General features: G+C 44.1%; 1 protein-coding gene across 1 annotated transcript in view; it reads left to right on the top strand.

Moving 5' to 3' along the window:
• Positions 1 to 22,255, top strand: part of LOC149321064 (uncharacterized) — a 37,622-nt gene extending 15,367 nt beyond the window's left edge. Inside the window, exons 2-7 of the mRNA XM_089515187.1 lie at positions 213 to 453; positions 5,255 to 5,711; positions 9,253 to 9,348; positions 14,535 to 14,768; positions 18,703 to 18,725; positions 20,694 to 22,255. Of these exons, the coding sequence (XP_089371313.1) occupies positions 5,283 to 5,711; positions 9,253 to 9,348; positions 14,535 to 14,768; positions 18,703 to 18,725; positions 20,694 to 21,876 (1,965 nt within the window). The 5' untranslated portion in view covers positions 213 to 453; positions 5,255 to 5,282 and the 3' untranslated portion in view covers positions 21,877 to 22,255. The remainder of the gene's footprint in view (positions 1 to 212; positions 454 to 5,254; positions 5,712 to 9,252; positions 9,349 to 14,534; positions 14,769 to 18,702; positions 18,726 to 20,693) is intronic.

The raw sequence follows: 22,255 nt of genomic DNA, 5'->3' as shown, positions 1-22,255 counted from the left end.
TCAGGCCATCAGATGAGGGGGGAGGGAAGGGTAGTGACTTTAAATAGCTCTCTTCCACCTCTGCATCTTGGTGTGTTGATATATGAACAAAACATTCTGAGTCAGAACTAGATGCCACCGTGTGGCGCACTAAACCCTGCACATTTTTAAAGGGTGGTGTTGTTCTTTAACTATGACGTTACATTGACTTTTCATAACCTTATCTCCTCCAGTCAAAACTGAAGCTAGAAGCGGGTGGAGCACTGGTATCTCCTGCAGGCTCTTGGTGCTGTGTTCACCGCCTGTGTGTGCGTATGGTTTTGGTAACTGTGCATGACTGTGGCTCCAGGATCCAGCCTGTGGTACTGACCCACTGAGGACCTGAAATTTCAGCACCGTAAGGAAGGAAGGAAGGAAAGAAGGAAGGAAGGAAGGAAACCGGAGAACTCCAGACCAGAGCTATCCTTCAGATAGGTGTGGTGCTGCTGCTACTGCTAGCTGAACTTTGCCTATTGCTTTCCATGATGAAGTTCATCCTTGTGCCACTCTCTCAGCCAATTTTTCCTAGCTGCTTCAGGGGTCTGGAGGTGCCAATTGTGTGGAACCAGCTCAGGCTCTGTGTGTGTTCTGTGTCAGGGTAGTGAAAGCAGTTGTTGAAATCTGACATTCCTTTCGGAAATCTCAGGGCCCTAGGAACTAGGACTGATATCTCTGCCCAGTCATGCTTTTGGTTATCTGATCTATTTGCTATCCCTTTTTCTTCAGCTTTGGACGCCCCTCTTCTCAAAGCAGAACTTGCTTCATACCCCACCCCCTCTCAGCAAACAGTACTCTTTCTCCTGGAAGGAAAGGGATCTTGCAATGCCTTTGAAAGGAATTGAAAGAAAGATAGATATTGGTTGCATAAGCTTTCATAGACTTAAGTCTACTCCTTTGTGGATCAGAGGAGGAAGACTTACAGAAATAGTGAAAGACTGGGAATGGAGTGAATATTTGATTTAATCATTGTTGTAACAATAGCAGATGATATAATGAAATCTCTTAAATGGTTTTAAATAAAATGTTTAGGGCAGAAAAATAAAATGCACAGATATAGGATGTGGGACACCTGGCTGAAGTAGACTACAGACCTTATCGGACACATGATTTTTCCTGTTATGGGAACAAGAAGGGGATGCTTGGGGTTGGTAAAATGCATTTTTTTCTCAGACTCACATGTCCCCGAGCGTCCCCTTCCCATGCTCAAAATGGTGGGGGAAATGTGTCAGATAAGGTCCGAAGTGTGAAAGGGATCTTGGAGTCCAAGTAGACCACAGGCTGAACATGAGTCAACAGTGCCATGTGGCAGCTAAAAGGCCAATGTGATTTTAGGCTGCATCAATAGAAGTATAGTGTCTAAATCAAGGGATATAATAGTGCCACTCTATTCTGCTTTGGTCAGGCCCCAACTGGAATACTGTGTCCAGTTCTGGGCACCACAATTTAAAAAGGATGTTGAGAAACTGGAGCATTTCCAAAGGAGGGTGACTAAAATGGTGAAGGGTCTGGAAATCATGCCCTATGAGGAATGGCTTAGGGAGCCGGATATGTTTAGCCTGAAGAAGAACAGGTTAAGAGGTGATATGATAGCCCTGTTTAAATATTTGAAGGAATGTCATATTGAGGAGGGAGCAAGCTTGTTTTCTGCTGCCCCAGAGAACAGGACCCAGAACAATGGATGCAAGCTACAGGAAAAGAGATTCCACCTCAACATTAGGAGTAACTTCCTGACAGTAAGGTCTGTTCGACAGTAGAACACACTTCCTTGGAGTGTATTGGAGTCTCCTTCCATGGAGATCTTTAAGCAGAGGCTGGATGGCCATCTGTTGGGTATACCTTGATTGAGAGTTCCTGCTTGGCAGGACATTGGACTGGATGGCCCTTGGATCTCTTCCAACTCTATGATTCTATGATTCTATGCTTATATAATAAAATATAAAAACAATATACAGTGGGTCCTTGATATCCTCTGAGGGTTGATTTTAGGTTTTCCTCATCCCATGGATACCAAAAACCATGGATGCTCAAGTCTCATTATGTACAATGGCATAGTAAAATGGTGTCCCTTACATAAAATGGCAAAATCAAAGTTTTGATAAAATAAAACTATATATATTTCAAGCCATGGATGACTCTCTGGATGCAGAATCTAGGGATATGGAGGGCAGCAAAACAATTTTAAAGTAGTATTTCAAACATTAACTTAAATAATTTTAAACATTAAAAGTGTGGAGGAAGGACCCAAACAATTACTGCCAGGTTAACTTGACATCAATACCAGGAAAGATTCTATGAGCAGATGATTAAACAGAGAGTCTGTGAGCATTTTGAAGGGAATGCCATAATCACAAAAACTTAACTTGGGTTTCTCAAAAACAAGTCATGCCAAACTAATCTTATCTCTCTTTTTTTGTGATAATATTACCAGCTTGGTAGATGAAGGGAGTGGTGTGGGTGTAGCATATCTTGATTTCAGTAAGATCTTTGGCAAGGCCCTCTGCAATATTCTTGCAAAAAAGCTAGTAAAATGTAGGTTAGACAACTGTTAGGTGGAATTGTAATTGATTGACAGACCAAACCCAAAGGGTGCTCACCAATGGCTCCTCTTCATCCTGGAGAGAAGGGACTAGTGGGTTTTCATAGGCCCAGTGCTATTCAACATGTTTATCAATGATTTGATTGAAAGAATCAAAGGCCTGCTAATAAAATTTGCATATAACACCACATTAGGTGGAGTAGTTAATACTGTGTTACCTAAATTGTAGGGGGTCCTGAGAAGGCACCCACAAATTGTACTCAATGGGGAAATTGATTTAGCTCAGTTGGAAGCAGCAAGAAGGCTTTGGTACTGGAAAGCTGGGATCATCGTCTTTATATAATGGTTCCAAACCTAGAGAACTCCACAGGCAATGTTTAAATCAATTTAGTTTATTAAAAAAGGAATTCACACTCACAAGCACTCTCTCACTCACATACACAAGAACTATCAATGCCAAGGTAGCATGTAATAATGAATTGCAGGATAGTTAAGATGAAATACTACACTGACCCAAAGTGTAGCTCCAGATTGCAGGGTTACCAGAATGAAGATGGCTCAGTAGCTACTGGCAACATGGGGGTTGGCTCGCTACTGACGTATCCTGTTGAAATTGAACAGAGGCTATGTCTGGCTCCAAACTAGACTGATTTGCTAGTGTCTGAGCATATGTACTTATAGCAAGAATCATATCTTAAGGGCAGTGTTTCAGGAATTGAAAGATTTAAGTTACTTTCCCAGGGGAGAAGAATGGGGTGTGACAATCAAGAATATCCAGACAATCAGCATGAATATCCTCAGACAAAAAGAGTGTAATTCCAAGAAGAAAATTCCCTTTGACTGCTGGATGCAAACAATTTTTAAGTCCAGTTCACTACCATGATGCTTTTAGGGATTGTGCTAATTCCAATCTTGAGCACTCCCATCATCGCTAAGTGCCTTGGGTTTCTCCCACGCTGAACCATCCAGATGTCTCAATATGACATGGCTTTTTTCCTACTCTGACAAGCCCCCCTTTGGCTGCTTTGTAGCAACCTCCCTTTTTGATATTAATTTGATATTAAAGGTCATAGAATCATGGAATCATAGAATCATAGAGTTGGAAGAAACCACAAGGGCCATCCAGTCCAACCCCCTGCCTTGCAGGAAATCCAAATCAAAGCATCCCCGACAGATGGCCATCCAGCCTCTGCTTAAAGGCCACCAAGGAAGGAGACTCCACCACTCTCTGAGGGAGTGTGTTCCACTGTCGAACAGCCCTTACTGTCAGGAAGTTCTTCCTAATGTTGAGGTGGAATCTCTTTTTCTGCAGCTTGGATCCATTGTTCCTGGTCCTGTTCTCTGGAGCAGCAGAAAACAAGCTTGTTCCCTCCTCAATATGACATCCCTTCAAATATTTAAACAGGGCTATCATATCACCTCTTAACCTTCTTTTCTCCAGGCTAAACATCCCCAGCTCCCTGAGTCGTTCCTCATAGGGCTTGGTTTCCAGACCCTTCACCATTTTAGTTGCCCTCCTTTGGACATGCTCCAGTTTCTCAATGTCCTTTTTGAATTGTGGTGCCCAGAACTGGACATAATATTCCAGGTGGGGCCTGACCAAAGCAGAATACAGTGGCACTATTATTTCTCTTGATCTAGACACTATACTTTTATTGATGCAGCCTAAAATTGCATTGGCCTTTTTAGCTGCCGCTCATAGAGGGGTGACTGAGGGCTGGATCCTCGGTTACAACTCCAGAGGACAGGATCAAAATTCAAAATGACCTTAAAAAGGTTAGAATGCTGGGCCCAAACTAGCAATAGCAATAGTAATAGCAAGTACATTTCTATACCGCTTATCAGTGCACTTCAGCACTTTCTACGTGATTTACAATGTGTAAGCTAATTGCCCCCAACAAGCTAGATATTCAATTTAGTGACCTCAGAGGGATGCAACCACTGAAGATCTCAAAGGTCAGCTGAGCAACTTTAATGGCTTGTGGCTTTCTTGCTATGGTAGAGGAGGACATGATCCTGGCTGACTGAAATACTGAGGCCTAAATCCAGTGGTTAGTTCCAAGTAAAATAAATACTTTGGAAATGCATTAAATCAACAGATAAGCTCCACTGAGTCTAAGTGGTCTTGTATGGTTGTTCTTATGTGCCTTCACTTTGACTCTGTCTTATGGCAACTTCATAAATTTTCTTACTTTATTCAGAGAATATTTGCAATCATTGTAGGATAAAAGAGAGTATGGCCTGTTACAGACTGCCAAAATAAAGCTGCTTCGGGTCTCTTTGGAGGTATGCTATTTAAATGATGCATGGGTCCTACGAGTCCGGAGGTCGTGCCAAAGCCACACTCTATTCCTAAGCACTGGAGTGCAACTTTGGTGCAGCTTCCGGATTCTTAGGATGCATGCATCATTTAAACAGCATACCTCCAAAGAGACCCGAAGAAGCTTTATTTTGGCAGTCTGTAACAGGCCTATGACTTGCCCAGTGTGTTACCATGGATCCTAATGGTATCTTCTGGAATCCTAATCCAACACTGAAACTGCTATAATATGTTGGCTTTCTGTGTTGTATAGTTGAGAATAACAACTAGATTTAGACCTGAAATGGCAGACTGACTGAAACACTGCAGGCCTAATTTATCTATGTTTTAAATTCATTCTGTGAACTTTCCTTCACCAACTACCTTCAATCCCACCTCAGGAACAGATACCACTTTAGATCAGCTGCAATGGCCTCAGTCCGAGAAGTGTCTGGCATTACTGAAGACTTGGTGTGCCCAGTGTGTCTCTCCATCTTCCAGGATCCTCGTATGCTGGGTTGTGGCCACAACTTCTGCCTTTCCTGCTTAGAGAGCTGTGTCATTCCCAAGGGACAGCATCATGGAACATGCCCTGAGTGCCGAGATCCCTTCAGTATCCAAGATGCTGTTCGCAACCGCGTCCTGGCCAATTTGTCTGAGAAAGCCCGGCTTCTCAAGTTGGAGGAGGGGAGCCAGTCCGGTGTGGTTGGAAGCTGGCATTTTTGTGAGGATCATGAGGAGCCCCTCAAACTCTTCTGCAGTCAGGATGAGGCTCCTGTCTGTGTGATCTGCCGGGATCTGCCTCAGCATCAGGGTCACAATTTTTTGCCCATCAAGAATGCCGTAAACAGTTATAAGGTAAGGGTTTTTGGACACTTGCAGTGCTTCTGCAGAGTTGCAGGATGCATTGGAAGTAATGTGTTATAATCAGGGTTGGATTATCAAGGGTTCATCTACTGCAATTGCTTCAGGCCCTTCACTGGCTGATGGGAAAATATGTAGCTTCCTCCCTCTCCTTCCCAATTGCTTACTTTCTTTTTTGATCTTCCATAGTAATTGTTGCAAGTCCATGATGTTTTCCACTAGTAGTATGGTATTATCCGTGTATCTTGTTGATATTAGTTCATTCTGTCTTTACTCCTCCTTTTTCCAAGTCTAAGACTGCTCTTTTTTCCCTAGGTTTCTCAGCCCTTTATTAAGACAGGTTGCACTGGTTCACAGAATTAAAAAGCAAGGGAAAGAAAACCAACCATTGGTATTTATTTAGAAAAAAATTGTTCTGTTCATTCATACAGAACAATTGTAAAACTCAGAAAACACATAAAAGCTCGGCATACAACAAAATTAAATTTTCGCTTTTACTCATGCAAGCGGTTGAGGATCTCTTTATACAGTTTGTGATGGGAATGATTACAGAATAGGATTTCATCATTTGGTTGAATGAAAATGATACCGGAGAGCATCAATAACAAAAATAAATTAAAAACAATTTACAAAGATGCATTGAATAATTTAGCAACTATGTGATAAACTTGCAAAACATACATTTTTACACCACGTTCATTGTCAGAGTGGTAAACAGAGCTGAGACAATAAATTCACTGTTTCAGAATAAGGCTACTTACCTAAAATGGCTGTTAACATTAAATGTTATATGCACACAATGCCTGCTCTTTATATGATATTTTATGCATGCAAATTGAACAAATAGGGTGATAGAAAGCAACCTTGCCTGACTCCTTAGTCAATCGGGAACCATTTTTAAAATTCATTAATTATTCATTCATTTATTTAATTTCTGTGCCATTGTGCAGAGAACAGCTCACAAATGCTCACATACAAAAGTGGGGCCTATTTTTGGAATTGTTCCAAGGCCACAACTATGTTGTATATAATGCAAAAGTTCTTAGGACTTTATCACATGAGGTTTGAAAAGTGGAATTAGAACTGGATTTTAGTGTATGTAGCTATACCTTATCATATGATGCTGCGTCTGTCCAATAGCTGGTCTGTAGTCCATCCTTTACTGGAATATTCTTTCTCATTGATGGTCAAAATCCATCAATGTGTCTCAATCCACCTGTTTTTTTCACTTTAATTCATGTGTAATAGGTTCCTCCCAAAGCAGTTCTGATATGCAGGCAGCCACGAGGTATGAATGGGCATGATTATGTTCCTCTCTTTGTTTCCCTCTTCCTCTTCACCAAGCAGTATGTTTTTTCTTTTTTTCAAATTTCTTTTCTTTCATGTTTACTTAATAGATTGCCATGATGACATAATTATGCTAAAAATAAAAAGAAATAAAAAGAAATACAGACTGACATGCATGCTGGGAAGGAGATAGGGCAGGGAGGTGAGGCTATGGAGGATGGGGTGTGGACAACAGAGGCCAGGACAGAAGCAGCACCATGGCAGTTTGGAAGAGCTGTGTGATAATGACTGTCTCTAACCTGCTGTTTGGGTGCTTTACAAGCTTGGTGTGATAAAGTTCTTAATCTGTAGACCATGAACCACATAGGAAAGTCATGGATGAGTTTTAAGGAGCTGATGAACTGGATGCAAAAACAAGAAAAAATATTTTCTTCCTACTATGAAAATGGCCTTTTCAATTTTCCTTTGTGGGAAAAATATTTTTTGTTTCATTGTCACAATATGTTATTAAGATGTTGACCAGCATTCTCCATCAGCTACTTATTTATAGTAAGTACACTTAGTTATACTTAACTTATACATATCTAAGGCCCGGTACATATGGGCCCTTTGTGACGCCCTCGTTATGTGCTAGCGTTGCCTGGGGGCAGAGCACTTATTACGTTGTCGCCACGGCTTTAGAAGAACCCTTATTTTGTGGGTTCTTTTTCTGCTGGCAGCAAGCCATGGAGTTTGGCAGCTGTGGCTTCCCTCCAATGGAAAAACAGGCACCGAGAGGACGCTCTTTTTGGGTGGTCTGTACCGCATCTAAGTAATCTCTCTGAGCCTGGCCACCCCCAAGCCTGGCGGAAAGGTCATTTACCTATGCTCCGATCACTGGCAGAATTGACCTCCTTTTCCCCATTCAGCTGATGCCTGATAATATAGGTTGGAGGGAAGTACAATAGTGGTAGTAGTGTCACAATTGTGACTAAGTAGTGATTCTGAATACAGAACAGTTACCTAGACTTGCTAGTCTATAATGGTTCCATATCCACAATCATTACTTAATCACAATTGTGAGACTATTGCCATGATAGTTAAGTGTACTTAACTAAGAACTTTATTACATGAGGCTCATAAAGGTTTATTTTCACAGGATAATGGCATCTTTGGCTGTTACCACATGATGCCATGTGTGTCCTCTAACTGGTTTGCATTCCATCCATTTCTAGAATGCTCCTATTCATTGACGGGTAAAATCCATCAATGTCTCCCAATTGCACTACTTTTCCAGTATGGATTTAAGTGCAATAAGTGCCTCCCACTGCAGTTCTGCTTCTTAGGCAGCTGGATGGTGTGAGTGAGCATAGTTCTGGTCCTCTCCTCCTTCCCCTTGCTATTCCAAAGCAAGCTGTTTTTCTTTTATTTACTATTTATTTTATTTTATAGTACAGTGTGCACTGTATTGCCATAATGTTGCAATTGCAGCAAAATAAAATAGGTCAGAAAGCACACATGTGCAGGGTAGGGCATGCAGGGGTCAGATGGTGACATTTTGGCAATGGAGCAGAAGGCAGATCACCTGACCATGGATCTCCAAAGCAGTGCACTTGAAGGGGAAAGTGTGATAATAAATGATGCCAAACTAGACTGCTTCCATTTTTAAACTAGTGTGATTGTGGCACGACAGCGGGCTGGTGTGATAATGTCCATTATAGCTCATGTAGAATTCTGGACATAGTTTTGTTCCAAAGATGTTTAGGATGGCATAGAATGCTATTTCATATGAACACATTATGTACATTAATTGGCATTGTGTTATGATGAGCATGTGCATAGCTTCCATCAAATTCTCAGACAGTTCTGTAACCCTCTAAAGGTTAAAAATCTGAACTGTAGGTTATGTTACTAAGAGCTGTTGAGTTAAAATCCAGTTGTCACTATTTTGAATTTGAATTGAGATACTCATACACCAGTGGCATATATAAATCTGTCCTTGGCTTTCCACTTGACCAAATACATCTGAGGAAGCAGACTGAAGTCTACAAAAGCTCATGTGGCCAACTTCTTTCATTCAGTTGGTCTTGAAGGTGCTACAAGATCTCTCTACATACTCAATCATCATATGTACAGGGAGGGTACCACCATCTGTTATTTACTTCAGCGACATGTTTTGTGGAACAGGGGCAAGAAGCCACTAATTATTTTCTCTCCTAATTCTTTTGTCCCCCTGCTTATTTTTATTTATGTATTGTTCACCATGCAGGAGAAATTGAAGACATCTCTGGAAACCCTGGAGGAAGGTGTGAAGCGGGCCACAAGTAATCAGTCCCTCCAACAAGAAGCAATGGAAGAACTTGAGGTAAATTTAAGGGAAGAAACAAGAGGGTCATCATGGGGCTTGTAGAAGCCTGAGGATGATGTGGTATTGATAGATGGCCTTAAGGAGCAAGAAGGAAGGGGAAGGGGCTTGTTATTACAATGAGGCTGCTTGTCAAGTGCCATCCTTAATTGGGATCATAGTGGATGTTCCTACACAGCACACAAAAACCCAAAGAGCAAGAATTTTTTCACCTCAGACTCTGACTAGTTAATGGCTACCAATGAGCTGGCAAGGGGATGTTCTATGAAGACATCTTGGGTCAGGACCAGCCAGTCATAAGAACATAAGGAGAGTTGTGCCGGATCAGACTGAAAGCCTACCTAACCCAGCAAACTAATCCAGTGTGTACAGTGGCATGCAATATAGCAATGCATGGCTGCAGGACATGACTGCAAATGCACCCCCTACATCTCATGTTCCCCAGCACTAGATCTACAGAACCATACTGGTACTGGTGATGGAGACAGCTTGACCAGTAGCTACTGATGGCCTGACCTTTATTAATTTATCTAACCCCCCCCCCTTTAAACCCATCTAAGGAGATTATTGCCTTTGCTCCTGGCATAGATGCAAGATGTAACTTTAAGAAGATGGATCGTATCGCATTCACCCATCGCCAGGCAGCAGGAAGCCTGTTGCAACCCGAGCTTCTACTGCAGTTTTTCCAGAACAAGAAAATCCCATTCATGAAAGATTCGAGAGAAGCCTGGGTTGCAAATGGGCTGTCTGTTGCCCTGCAATGGGTGAATATGATAAGATCCACCTTCTTAGGCCTCATTCCCACTACATAATAAACTGGTTTGCAAACTAGTTTGAAGTGTTTTAAATGGCCCTTGTTTACACTTGCACCAAATGGCTGACATGGTTTGTCAAGGTGCACCCGGCGCTAGGTCTGTTGAAAGCGCATCTTCTGAATCCGCTGAATTCCTTGTGTCTTTTGCAATAAATCGATTCAGCATAGTGTGAACAGGGTGCAGATCAGACTATGTTCCCTGTGAAGCATTCCTCAACTTGCACACTGTGGACAACTCTTCCCAATCCTTCTGGGGTGCCCCATCCGCCCAAATGTGACTGCTGTGGTGGCCACATCTGTAGCTGTCACTTCCGTGACCACCAGTTCTTTCACCTAGGCAGAAAGTTTGAGCGTTAATGCCCTCCCCCCCAGGAGTTCCCCTCCATACTCATTGGGGAGCCCTCCGACGTGTCTTCCCAGTTTGTCCTCTGGGACAGGCGGTGGCACTATGACAATGGTCCGATGTAGGGATGGCCTCCCTCTCCTGGAGAAAGCCGGTGGTTCCCCTCAACAAGCCTCTGTCATTGCCACCTTCCATGGCCACCTGTCTCACCCCCACCTTGAAGTGAAGTCAGGCACGGGGAGGAAACCTTACCACTGTGCGTCGGGCTTGACAGGGGGGGAAAGAAGCCATGGAAGAGGACTTCAGTTAGTGCAAATGTAGTGTGAATGACTCCCTGTTGTCGAACAGATTAATAGATTCGGATCACAAATCAAATTATTTGTCAGTGGGAATGAGGCCTTAAAGTTACATCCTGCATCTATGCTGGGAGGAAAGGCAATGTGATAATCTCATAAACTGGCAGTGGCAGTAAATCCCACAATTTAACTATGTGCTATGTAAAGAAGGACTTCTTTTTATCTGTCCTAAATCTCCTACCATACAGCTTCAGACAATGATCCTAGGTTCTAGTATTATGAGAGAGGGAGAAAAGTTTATTCCTATTCACACGATACATCATATTGTACACCTTTGTCATGTCTCTCCTTGTGTGTTTATCTGTACATGCCTTCAAGTTGCCTGTCAATTTATGGCGACTCCATAACTTTCAAAGGTTTTTCTCAGGCAAGGAATACTGAGGTAGCTTTGTCAGTTCCTTTCTCTGAAATGCAATATACAGCACCTGGTATTCGTTGACATTCACCCATTCAAATAATAACCAGAACTGACCCTGCTTAGTTTCCAAGATCAGACAGGATCTGATGCCTTTAGGATATTTATGTCTTATGCCATGTCTCTCCTTACTTGCCCTTTTTCCTAAGCTAAACATGCTCCTAATTTTGTTATTTTTGTCTTGGGGCAGTTGCTCCAGTCCTTTAGTCATTTTGTTTTTGTTTTTCTATACCGTGGACATGTAGCTACTATCTTCTCATCAGCTCAAGTCCACTTGGCTCTGTTTGCTCAGTAAACATTTGTTATCTGCCACAGAGTATTTCTGCTATAATGACTAAGCAGAGCTAATGTTTAATAACCTCCTCCCAAAAAGTAAGCATACTAGTTATGACGACCCAGTCTAGCTTCTAGCCTTTGTGCCATACCCAATTGCAGTCATATCTCTCCAAGATGTTTCAGCTCCACCTTCCCAGCTCCTGACTTTCATTATATCTATTGAAAACTAATTTCACCTTTTTCTTTAATGAGCTCAAGGTGACACATGTGGCTTTTATCCTCTCCACTTAATCCCTGTCAGTAGGTCAGGATGAGAGACAGTGAACTAGCTAAAAGCTGTTTAGTTAGTTTCAGGGGTCAATGCTTCTGTGCTTGATGTCCTTTTGCATGCCATTGCAGACCTTCACGTTGAGGATCAAACTATGTAGTCATCAGGTTGTGATAACTGATTTGATCAACATAGAATCATAGAATTGGAAGAGACCTCAAGGTCTATCCAGTCCAACCCCCTGCCATGCGGAAAGACACAAGCAAAGCATTCCTGACAGATGGCCATCCATTCTCTATATAAAAACCTCCAAAGGAAGCTCCACCACTCTCCAGAGTAGTGTGTTCCACTGTCAAATAGCTCTTTAACTTCAGTAAATTCTTTAATGTTTAGGTAGAATCTCTTTTTCTGTGGTTTGAATCCATTGCTCTGTGTTCCTATGAATAAGCAAACATTGGCCAACTGCCTTGCTGTTGCTAGGTTTAGCTCTATGTCACACTTTTTCTAAAAGCTCTGCTCTGTCAAGCCATTTTTTACTGAATCAGGTTCAATTTTTAAAAGGTAAAGGTTTTTCCTTGACAGGATTGTCTAGTCATGTCCATTACTAAGCCAAAAAGCCAGCATTGTCAAAGACGACTCTGTGGTCATGTGGCCAGCATGACTGCATAGGACACTGTTACCTTCCCACCAAAGTGGTACTTATTTATCTACTTACATACACTCTTACCTCGGGTTACGAAAATAATCCGTTCCGCCGCCATTTTCGTAACCCGGAAGTCTTCGTAAGCCGAGAAAGCCATAGGCGCTAATGGAGGGAAGCCGCGATTTGGTGCGAAATAGCGCCGAAAAGCACCAAAAGGTTATTCGTAACCCGGAATAACCTTCGTAACCCGGAAATATTTTTTTTTTTTTCGTAACCCGAAAAGTTCGTATCCCGGCGCGTTCGTAACCCGAGGTAAGAGTGTATTTACATGCTTTCAAACTGCTAGGTTGGCAGAAACTGGGACTAGTGATGGGAGCTCACTTCATCATACTGTGCTTGGGTCTTGAAATGCTGACCTGCCAGTCTTTCAGTCATCAGAGTCGGTGTTTTAACTGCTGAGCCACTGCATCCCATGGTCCAATTTTGGCCCTCAATAATTTATGACCAGCACATGTAATGACAAGCTTTTTTTGTCCTTCTGAACAGGATTGCCACAAGCAGGTTCACGTAGCCCTGATGAGAGGGGAAAAGTGGGGAAGAGCTGTTCACCTGCGGCAGATCTGTGTGATGGGTAGGGACTGCCAATGGCCAGCTGTAGACCAGCTGTGTTACCACTTCTGATCCAGATTGGTGAATTTGGGTTGAGTGGGAAAGGGCATCCTGGCTGTGCATGAAGGGGAGTGATCTGAGGCTCTTCGCCCTCTTCTATCCCTCCCTGACCAGGATGACCAGATGTCATAACCACAAAGGAGAACAAGACAAAATATAGGACATTTGATAATAATGTAGGGCACAACCAAACAAAAGCTAAAAACACTCATATGATACACATTCGTGTCATATGGTTTACTTACAATTATATTACATGTATTTTATTTTATTATATACTCAACCATATTTTTGTGATGAATTTATCTTTGTTAAAATGCCTTGTTGGCTTGCAATATACTTATAGAGTTCTGAGCAAAACAAAGGCTACAATTGTATTTAACTAATAACAAAACCTTGACTGAAACTGCATTTAAATTTAAGTAATTTATATCTGCTCCCACTTTGTCAGCCCTGTGGAGGTGCTTTTGGTGACTCTACGTGGATCTGCAATTTTCTTGGAATCCACCAGAAAAGCATAGAGTGCGCCTGCGCCAAGTGTGGTCTTGACATCCACAGTTTGAGTTTCCGCAGACAGCAAGCCCCAACTTTTTTAATGGGTGAGCGCGCACATGGCAGCATAAGTGGGAGCACACGTCCATTTGAAAGAATGGGACTTAAGGTCCTGTGTTTTTTGCTTTCTGAGGAGTGGTCCAGAACAGATCCCCCATGGATATCAAGAGCACCTTCCAGCACTGCACAAATGAACACGGAGACACATGTGGCAACCAACATCAGTTTGTAGTCAAAGTGGCAAAGGTTATTGAGAAGCCAGAGCAGACAAACTAGGGAAGATTGCAGCAGTTTGCTTTTGCCTGAACCTGCTAAGGGCAAGATTCTGCCCCCCTCCCCTCCTCTTCCCCAGCTGCATTGATGGAGCACAAACCGGTTTTGTGCAGTGAACTCAGTTTGCAGCATCTAAAGTGAGCTGAGGATAATGGCAGAAGGTAGAAGAGACAAATTCGAACATTTGAAAGGCAATTTGCAAAGTGGGACAACAGAGGATTAATTGGTACTACCACTGCTAAATTGGGACAGTTGGTGAGTATGGAAAAGGAGCTTTTAGGGTATTACCCCTGGCATCCTGTGGACTGTCTTCCCAACTGAGGTTGGAAATCTACTTACACTTGTTTGTTTCAGTCTTTGTGAAACAAACAGATAAATGTTTCCTGTCTGATAGAGTCCACTCCCCGTTGCACAATTTTTCTGGTTTTTACCATGACTTTTTTGTATTTTTTAAAATCTCTTGTACATTACTGCCAAACTTTTGATATAGAGTGTTTTATAAGTCCTAAGAATAAATGAACACATTTATAATAAGCACAGTTTTCAATTCAGTGTGGTTTCTCTGCCCCAACTGCAGAATCTAACTGAAAATCTGTGTGGCTTGATCTTCATTACATTTGAAGAACTACGGGAAATCCTGAATGAGAGAGAGCAAAACATGATGGATACAGTGAAACAGATGAAGGAGAACAACCAAGCAGACATGGAAAGAATGCTGGAGTATCTGAAAGACTACAAGTCATCCCACAATGAGACCATTTCCAGCATCTGGGCTCTACTGGAAGAAAGCAATGAATTTGTTTTCCTGAAGGTGAGTCTCAAACAAAGTCTTCTCAACTGTGTGTGTGTATATGTGTATTTGTTGCTGTTGTGTGCCTGCAAGTCATTTTCAGACTTATGTTGATCCTAAGATTAACCGATCACTGGATTTTCTTGGCAAGATTTGTTCAGAATTGGTTTACCTTTCTCTTTCCCTGAGGCAGAGAGAGTGTGACTTGCCCAAAGTTTTTATGGAGGATCCCATAATGTTTATGCAAGAGGTCCTTGAGTCCTATAATTTTTATCTAGGGGTCCTTGAGACCTACAATTTTCATTCATAGGTCCTTGAGACCTGTACGTTTCATGCAAGGGTCTCATAAAGCTATACTTTCTGTAAAGGGATTCCCTGAGACCTGAAAATTATTTCAAGGGTTTTACCAGGGTAAAACGATTGAGAAAGGCTAGTCTAGCTTGGTTATTTATTTATTTTTAATCTCATGAACTATGGCAACAAATTCTGCAACCTATTGCTCCATCTGAAGGAACTATCTTGCCTGTAGTTATGCACTGGGGGGCATCCTCTCCTAGCACGTATGTCTGCTTTGTTCTTTCCTACCATTTGAATGGACATGGATGCGGGGGATGCTTTGGCTGGGGAGGAGGGGGATAACATCGGCACGAGCGGAGCTCCCATTGAGGTAGTGTGGGGCAGGGGGAGGTATGGCGGTGGGAGAAGGGACTTGCGTTACAGAGGAAGGCGAGATCGATGCGTCATATCTATCTCTCCTTCCTGTCCCCCTCCCAACCAAAGGGACCTGAGGGTCACTCCAACTGTGCCACAAACCCTGTCGCTGCTCCTGTGCAATGCCAGGTCGATTAACAACAAGTCCCACATAATCTATGACTTGCTGGATGACAGCAAGTGCAACCTGGCTTGCATTACCGAGACCTGGCTTGGGCCTGAGGGAGATGCTGTGTGGGCACAGGCCCTTCCTGCCGGGTTCTCGGTGAAGGACCAGTCCAGGTTAGGTGGGCGGGGGGTGTGTGGCCTTGATATTTAAGAACACCTTGTCTCTCACCAGGAACCACATCCGGCAGACTTCCTTTATCGAGTGTATTTACCTGACCCTAAAAGCTAGGGATAGTCTAGGGATTCTGTTGGTGTATCGGCCACCCCATGCGCTAACGGACTCCCTTAACGAGCTAATACAGCTGGTCGCGGAGCTGATGCTGGAGACGCCCAGGCTACTTGTCCTGGGCGACTTCAACATCTCCCTCACGGCCAGCTATGTTCCATCCAGTGCGGCTCGGGAATTCATGGATACCATGGCAGCCATGGGCCTGTCCCAGCTGATTTCGGGTCCGACGCATTTTGCGGGTAATACACTGGATTTGGTCTTTTGTTCGGATGCGGAAAATCCGTGGACGGAAATAACCAATATTTCCCCCCTGTCATGGGCGGATCATTTCCTTGTGGAGGCAAAAATCAAGGTCTCTACCCAGATCCCCCCCGGGGGTGGTGGACCTATTAGGATGGTCCACCCTCGAAGGCTGATGGAACCCAAAAGGTTCCAGGAAGCCCTAGAGGGACACATGGTTGGAAGTGACGGCGACTCTGTTGATGCCCTGACTGGTATCTGGAATACCGGTCTCTCTAGGGCTATACACAGTATCGCTCCCAAGCGCCCTCTCAGACCTGCTTCCAAACGTAAGCCTTGGTATACGGAAGATCTCCGGGCAAGGAAGCGAGACCTGAGACGGCTAGAGCACTGCTGGCGGAAACACCTACGCTTAGCCGACAAGGCTCTCCTAGACTGCCTGTTGGAGGACTATGGAGAGGCGATACGAGCAGCTAAGAACTCGTTCTATGGTGCTCGTGTCACGTCTGCGGAGTCGCGTCCAGCAGAGTTGTTCAGGGTGGTCAGGGAGTTAACTCAGCTCCCTCCCGCCCCGAACCAGATCCTTGAACCTTCTAAGGCCTGCTGTGACCAATTTAACAACTTCTTCGCGGATAAAACCTCTCGGATAAGCGAAGGTCTTAACGCCGGCATTAGAGCAGAACCTAGGGTAGAGGCATCCAGAGCCTCCGTGGACTCTATTAAACTGGATCAGTTTGAGTTGGTGAGTACCGATGATGTGGACAATATCATTGGAAGCGTTCGGAAGACAACCTGCTCTCTCGATCCCTGTCCCTCATGGCTAGCGGCTCAGGGGGGACCGGCTGTAACCTTGTTGTTACACCGGATTATAAATACATCTCTGAGGGATGGGCAATTTCCATCCAGCTTAAAATTGGCCACTGTAAAACCACTGCTAAAAAAGCACTCCCTCGACCCCCTGATGCATAATAATTACCGGCCAGTATCGCTATTGCCATTTTTGGGGAAGGTGATCGAGAGGGCGGTTGCAATCCAACTTCAATCGATCTTGGAAGAAACGGAATATCTGGACCCATTTCAAACCGGCTTTCGGGCGGGCTACGGGGTTGAGACGGCCATGGTCGCCTTGGTCGATGATCTCCGTCTGGGCATCGACAGGGGAAGCGTGTCCCTGTTGGTGCTCTTGGACATCTCAGCGGCTTTCGATACCATAGACCATGGTATCCTTCTGGAGCGCCTGGCAGAGGTGGGAATCGGGGGCACTGCGCTCCAGTGGTTCCGCTCCTACCTCTCTGGGAGGTTCCAGATAGTGCAGCTGGGAGACGTGTGCTCCGATAAGAGGGCCCTCACAACTGGGGTCCCTCAAGGAGCCATTCTGTCTCCCATGCTATTTAACATTTACATGAAACCGCTGGGAGAGATCATCCGGAGACATGGGGTGCGGGGTTATCAGTACGCTGATGACACCCAAATAGTTTTCTCTATGTCTCCGACTGATGCAGTGACTGAGGATGGCGTCTCTCCTCTCGTGGCCTGTCTGGAGTCGGTAATGGGCTGGATGAGGGAAAACCGACTCAGTCTGAATCCAGAGAAAACGGAGGTACTTGTGATAGGTTCCCCTGGTCCGGGAATGGCAGTGGTTCCACCTGTCCTGAACGGGATCACGCTTCCTGTGAAGGACTCCGTGCGCAGTCTGGGGGTGCTTCTTGATTCGTCGCTTCACCTTACAGCTCAGGTGAATGCGACAGTCAAGAGCACCTGTAATCAGCTCCAGCTTATTCACCAGCTGCGCCCATACCTGGCCCAGAGAGACCTTGAAACGGTGGTACATGCTCTGGTAACCTCTCGATTGGATTTCTGCAATGCGCTCTACATGGGGCAACCCTTATACCATACCCAGAAGCTACAGATGGTACAGAATATGGCAGCCAGACTGGTCACTGGTACTTCCAGGGCCAGCCATATTACACCTATACTTAAAGACCTGCATTGGCTGCCCATCCGCTTCCGGGCACAGTACAAGGTATTGGTGATAACCTATAAAGCCCTATATGGCTTGGGCCCAGGATACCTAAAGGACCGCCTCTCTCCATACATTCCGCCCCGCACCCTCAGAACGTCTGGGCAGCAACTACTGAGGGTCCCAGGGGCTAGACTAACCTCCACAATGAGGAGGTCATATTCCATCATCGCCCCGGCCCTCTGGAATATGCTGCCCATAGAGCTCCGCTCGGCCACCTCCCTGATCCAGTTTAAGAAGGAGCTAAAAACCTTCTTATTTCAATCTGCATTCCCCGAATGAAGTTCCAGCTAGTCTTCCCCCCCCCCCCCCCCCCCGGCGACAATGGTGATTGGCTGATGATGTTTTAATTTTGTTTTTAATATGGATGTAGTGTACTTTTATGTATTATGGTGTTTTGTATTGTTATTGCTAATATGTTGTTCACCGCCCTGATCGATTGAAGGGCGGTATACAAATAATTTTTTTATTTATTTATTTTAAATTCCTGAGTATTTTGAAAATAGTCTTTGGTATTCTAATCAGTTGAGCTGCAGCTGGTAGTTTCACAAATGAACTTCTTCTGTTTCTTTCCCTCAACCCCACAGGAAATCAAGGAACTGGTGAGAAGGTGAGTGACTTGCATTATACTCTGTGCTGTATACCAGGAGAGGGCAAACTCCCGGGATTTGGGGACCAATGTGTCAAGTGCCACTCCACTCCAAGATCCAGGAACCCTATGCCTTGTTTTAAAGCACCATCAGCATTCTTGGAAGTATATACACTGGACTGCTGGTATCCACTGTGGTTTGGATCCAGGTACTCCGTGGATACCAAAACCCATGGATGCTCAAGTCCCATTAAATTCAGAGGCATAGTAAAATAGAGTGCAGTATATGTAACGGCAAAATCACAGTTTACTTTTTGACATTTATTTACATATTTTTATATATTTTCAAGCTATGGGTGGTTGAATCCCTGGATTAACATCCAGTGGATAAAGAGAGCTGACTGTAGGGGTGACAAATCTTTCACTGTGGGATGGCAGTGCTGGGGAGGCCAAAAAGGGACTAGAGCCTTCCACAAAATGCCCTGAGCTCATATGTCTTCTGTCACCCACTTAATTCCTAACCCTGCTTTGTGTAGACTGTGACACTCTTCCATTAATCCCATGCTTTTTCAGAATAAATCTGATAATTCCATAGCAACTTCCATATGAAAGTGTTAGTTCCATAAGGAATTCAATATAGAGTTAACTGTCCTTGTCCAAGACTGTGAGCTAGACAAGTTCTGGCAGATTTAACTGATTCAGCAACTTGTTCACTAGTGATTCAATTTTCTCTCTTTCATCATCAGTACCAACTTTGTATTATTTATATCAGTGTTGATGTCTGTATATACTTTTGAATGAAACTTAGATATAATCATTGAATTGGAGGATACCTCAAAAGGTTATCTAGTTCAACCCCCTATCAATGCAAGAAAGCCACTAGTATAGCATTCCTGACAAGAAGCTTCTCCAGCCACTGCCTGAAAACCTTTAAGAAAGGAGAACCCACCAGCTTCTGAGCGGTCTGTTCCACCCATGAACTGCTGAGAGAGCAAGGATGTCTTTCAAAGTCTCCTTTCTTATAAGCTGACCCCGTTCATTGTGAATCTATGCTTGGGAGCAATAGAGAACAGATTTGTGACTACAAGTCCCACTCTCCCCAGCCATGGCTCTTGGGCCATTTTCATCTGAGTGTTGCAGAGTAGCAAGATCATATTTGGGGCCTCATTCCCACTACATAATATACCGGTCTGCAAACGGATGTGAACCGGTTTAAATGGCCCTTGTTTGCACTCGCACCAATTGCCTGATGCAGTTTATGAAGGGGCCCCCAGCACTAAACCCATTTAAAGTGCTTCTTCTGCATCCGCTGCATTCCCTGTGTCTTTTGCAGTGAATCAATTCAGTGCCAGTGTGAATGAACTGCAGATCTTAATTGGTTCCCTGTGGCACGACTCCATGTTGAATCGATTCATTGATGAATGTGAATGCAAAGTGGATTCTGTTGAAATGGGTAAGGTTCAATCGCTGTTCGAATAGTGTGAATGTCTATTTGACGCTAAATCGTTTCATTGATTCGACTCAAAAACTAGTTTATTCTTGTAATGGGAATGAGGCCTGGGTAACTCTCCCATGCGTTTCTCAATGATCTGTGATTTCCCACCTATTTCCCCCAATCCAGTAAGGTACCAGATGGGAATCCTGAGCAAATCTCCCATGAGCTGCACCCAGTATGGCCAGTGGTAAGGGACTGAGAGAATTGTTATCCAAAGTTCTCACTCTTGTCCCAAAGTATATGATGTACTTTGTGGCAGATCTAATCAGACCATTGGTCATTCTGAGACAGAATTTCAGAGGTTGTTTCCAACAGAGCTTGTAGGACTGCAGCTCTCAGAATCCCTTAGCTGAGATGGCCAGTGGTTATGCAAACTGGCTGTTTCCAGCCCTTCTATCCAGTATCTTTTTATAGCTTTAGGCTTTTGAAAATGGAATATAGGCCTTTTATCATGCAAATAACTTTTCAAGGACAGTCTCTTCCGCTCCCTACAGGATCCAGGATCGTCTAAGTGAAGAGAATGAAGACAGAGGAAGGGAAACAGGAAAAGGTGGCCAAGGGGTCATGGAAGGTGAAGAGAGCAAGGATCAACCACAAAACACTAGTGAAAGCAAAGCAGAAGCTTCTGGAGAAGAAGCTACAAATGCCATGGAAGATGTGGCTGGAGTGGTTGTACCTGTAGACCCAGCCCTTGGAGAGCTAGAAGAGTTGCTCAATTTTGAGAGCTTGAAGGACATGTTGAGAAGCATTAGTATTGGGGAGATGTTTGCCCCAGCCTCTCCTGATTCGCCACCCTTAGGGGAAGACAGCAACAACTTTGAGGAAGCTGAAGAAAAAGAGAGAACAGTGGTGGAAGATCTAAACAGTATTGTAGAAGCCAGGACTTTGGCCCTGGGTGTAGGATCCCTTAATATGCAGACACCTCCACCAAGCAGTGCTTCCAGTACAGTTCCAACCATGGGAGAGGCCCTTTATAAACCACCACAGCACTTTCCCACTTTCCCAGTGCCTCTCTTCCAACCATTGCCTTTCTACAATAATAGTTCCATGCGAGGATGGGGGAATGTACGTAGCTGGACACCTCATCTCAGATGGTCTCATGGCAGGGGAACCTCACAGAAGCAGCCACTTTATTTCAGCAGGGGACAAGGCAGGGGAAACAGTCCAAACAGGCAGAGATACCAACCTAGTGAAGGCAACTCTTCACTCCAAGACAGCTGGAAATCTCCAACAGGAGAGTCAAGCCAACCTGGAGGTGATCATGGCTGGAGGCGAGGACAGGGTTGTTTCAATAAACAGAGACCCCAGTCCAGTGGTGGTAACATATCTGGACAAAGTGAAGGAGGATCCATAAAGAATGAATCAGGCAAACCCAGTCAGTCTCATGTAGCAGGGCAAGGAAGAAGCGAGTTTAATGAACAGAGGTGCCAATCTAGTGCAAGTAGCAGCTCAGGCCAAAGCAAAGGGCAAGCTATAAAGAAAGAGCCATCCAAACCCAGAAGGGGTCACTCCCCTGGCAAAGGAGATTCAGGACAAGGACAAGGGTCTGCAAAGAAAGGTGATGGAGCCTCCTCAGAAAGCCAGGGGGCTCAGAAGAACAGACCCCAGGCATCCCATCGTGGAGGTCGTGGGAAAGGCCGTGGCTCTGGTTCAGCAAAGAGTCCCCAGAACAAATAGCCATTTCCTTTCCCATTTCCCTTGGAGCTGGCGGCACCAAAATGACATACCTAAGAAACAGAACAGAAGTAAGGATGTAGCAAAGACAGGGCCACAATGATGAGTTTTCCCCAGATAAACTAAAACTGGAAAGTTTTATGGAAATTTTCCCAGTGCTCTAAATAATATTATCTGATCTAGCATGTGTGGTTTAACTGTTATATTCAAACACATTTAGCTCATTTGATTTGAATGATATTTTCAGAACTTTATTTTATTGGAGCATTTGTGATAAGGTGTAGAGAACAGCATCGGAAACAGTCACTACCCTGGCCACATCTCTGTTTGGCCTCTACTCTTACAAGGAGTCTTACATGTCATCCTGTCCACAAGGCAAAGG

This window comes from Sceloporus occidentalis, unplaced genomic scaffold (genome assembly GCF_023333645.1).
Source record: "Sceloporus occidentalis isolate IW3139 unplaced genomic scaffold, rSceOcc1.0.p SCAF_1, whole genome shotgun sequence".
In the NCBI taxonomy this organism is placed as follows: Eukaryota; Metazoa; Chordata; class Lepidosauria; order Squamata; family Phrynosomatidae; genus Sceloporus; species Sceloporus occidentalis.
The sequence above is the reverse complement of the archived record's forward strand: the minus strand, read 5'-3'. Positions and strand labels throughout refer to the sequence as shown.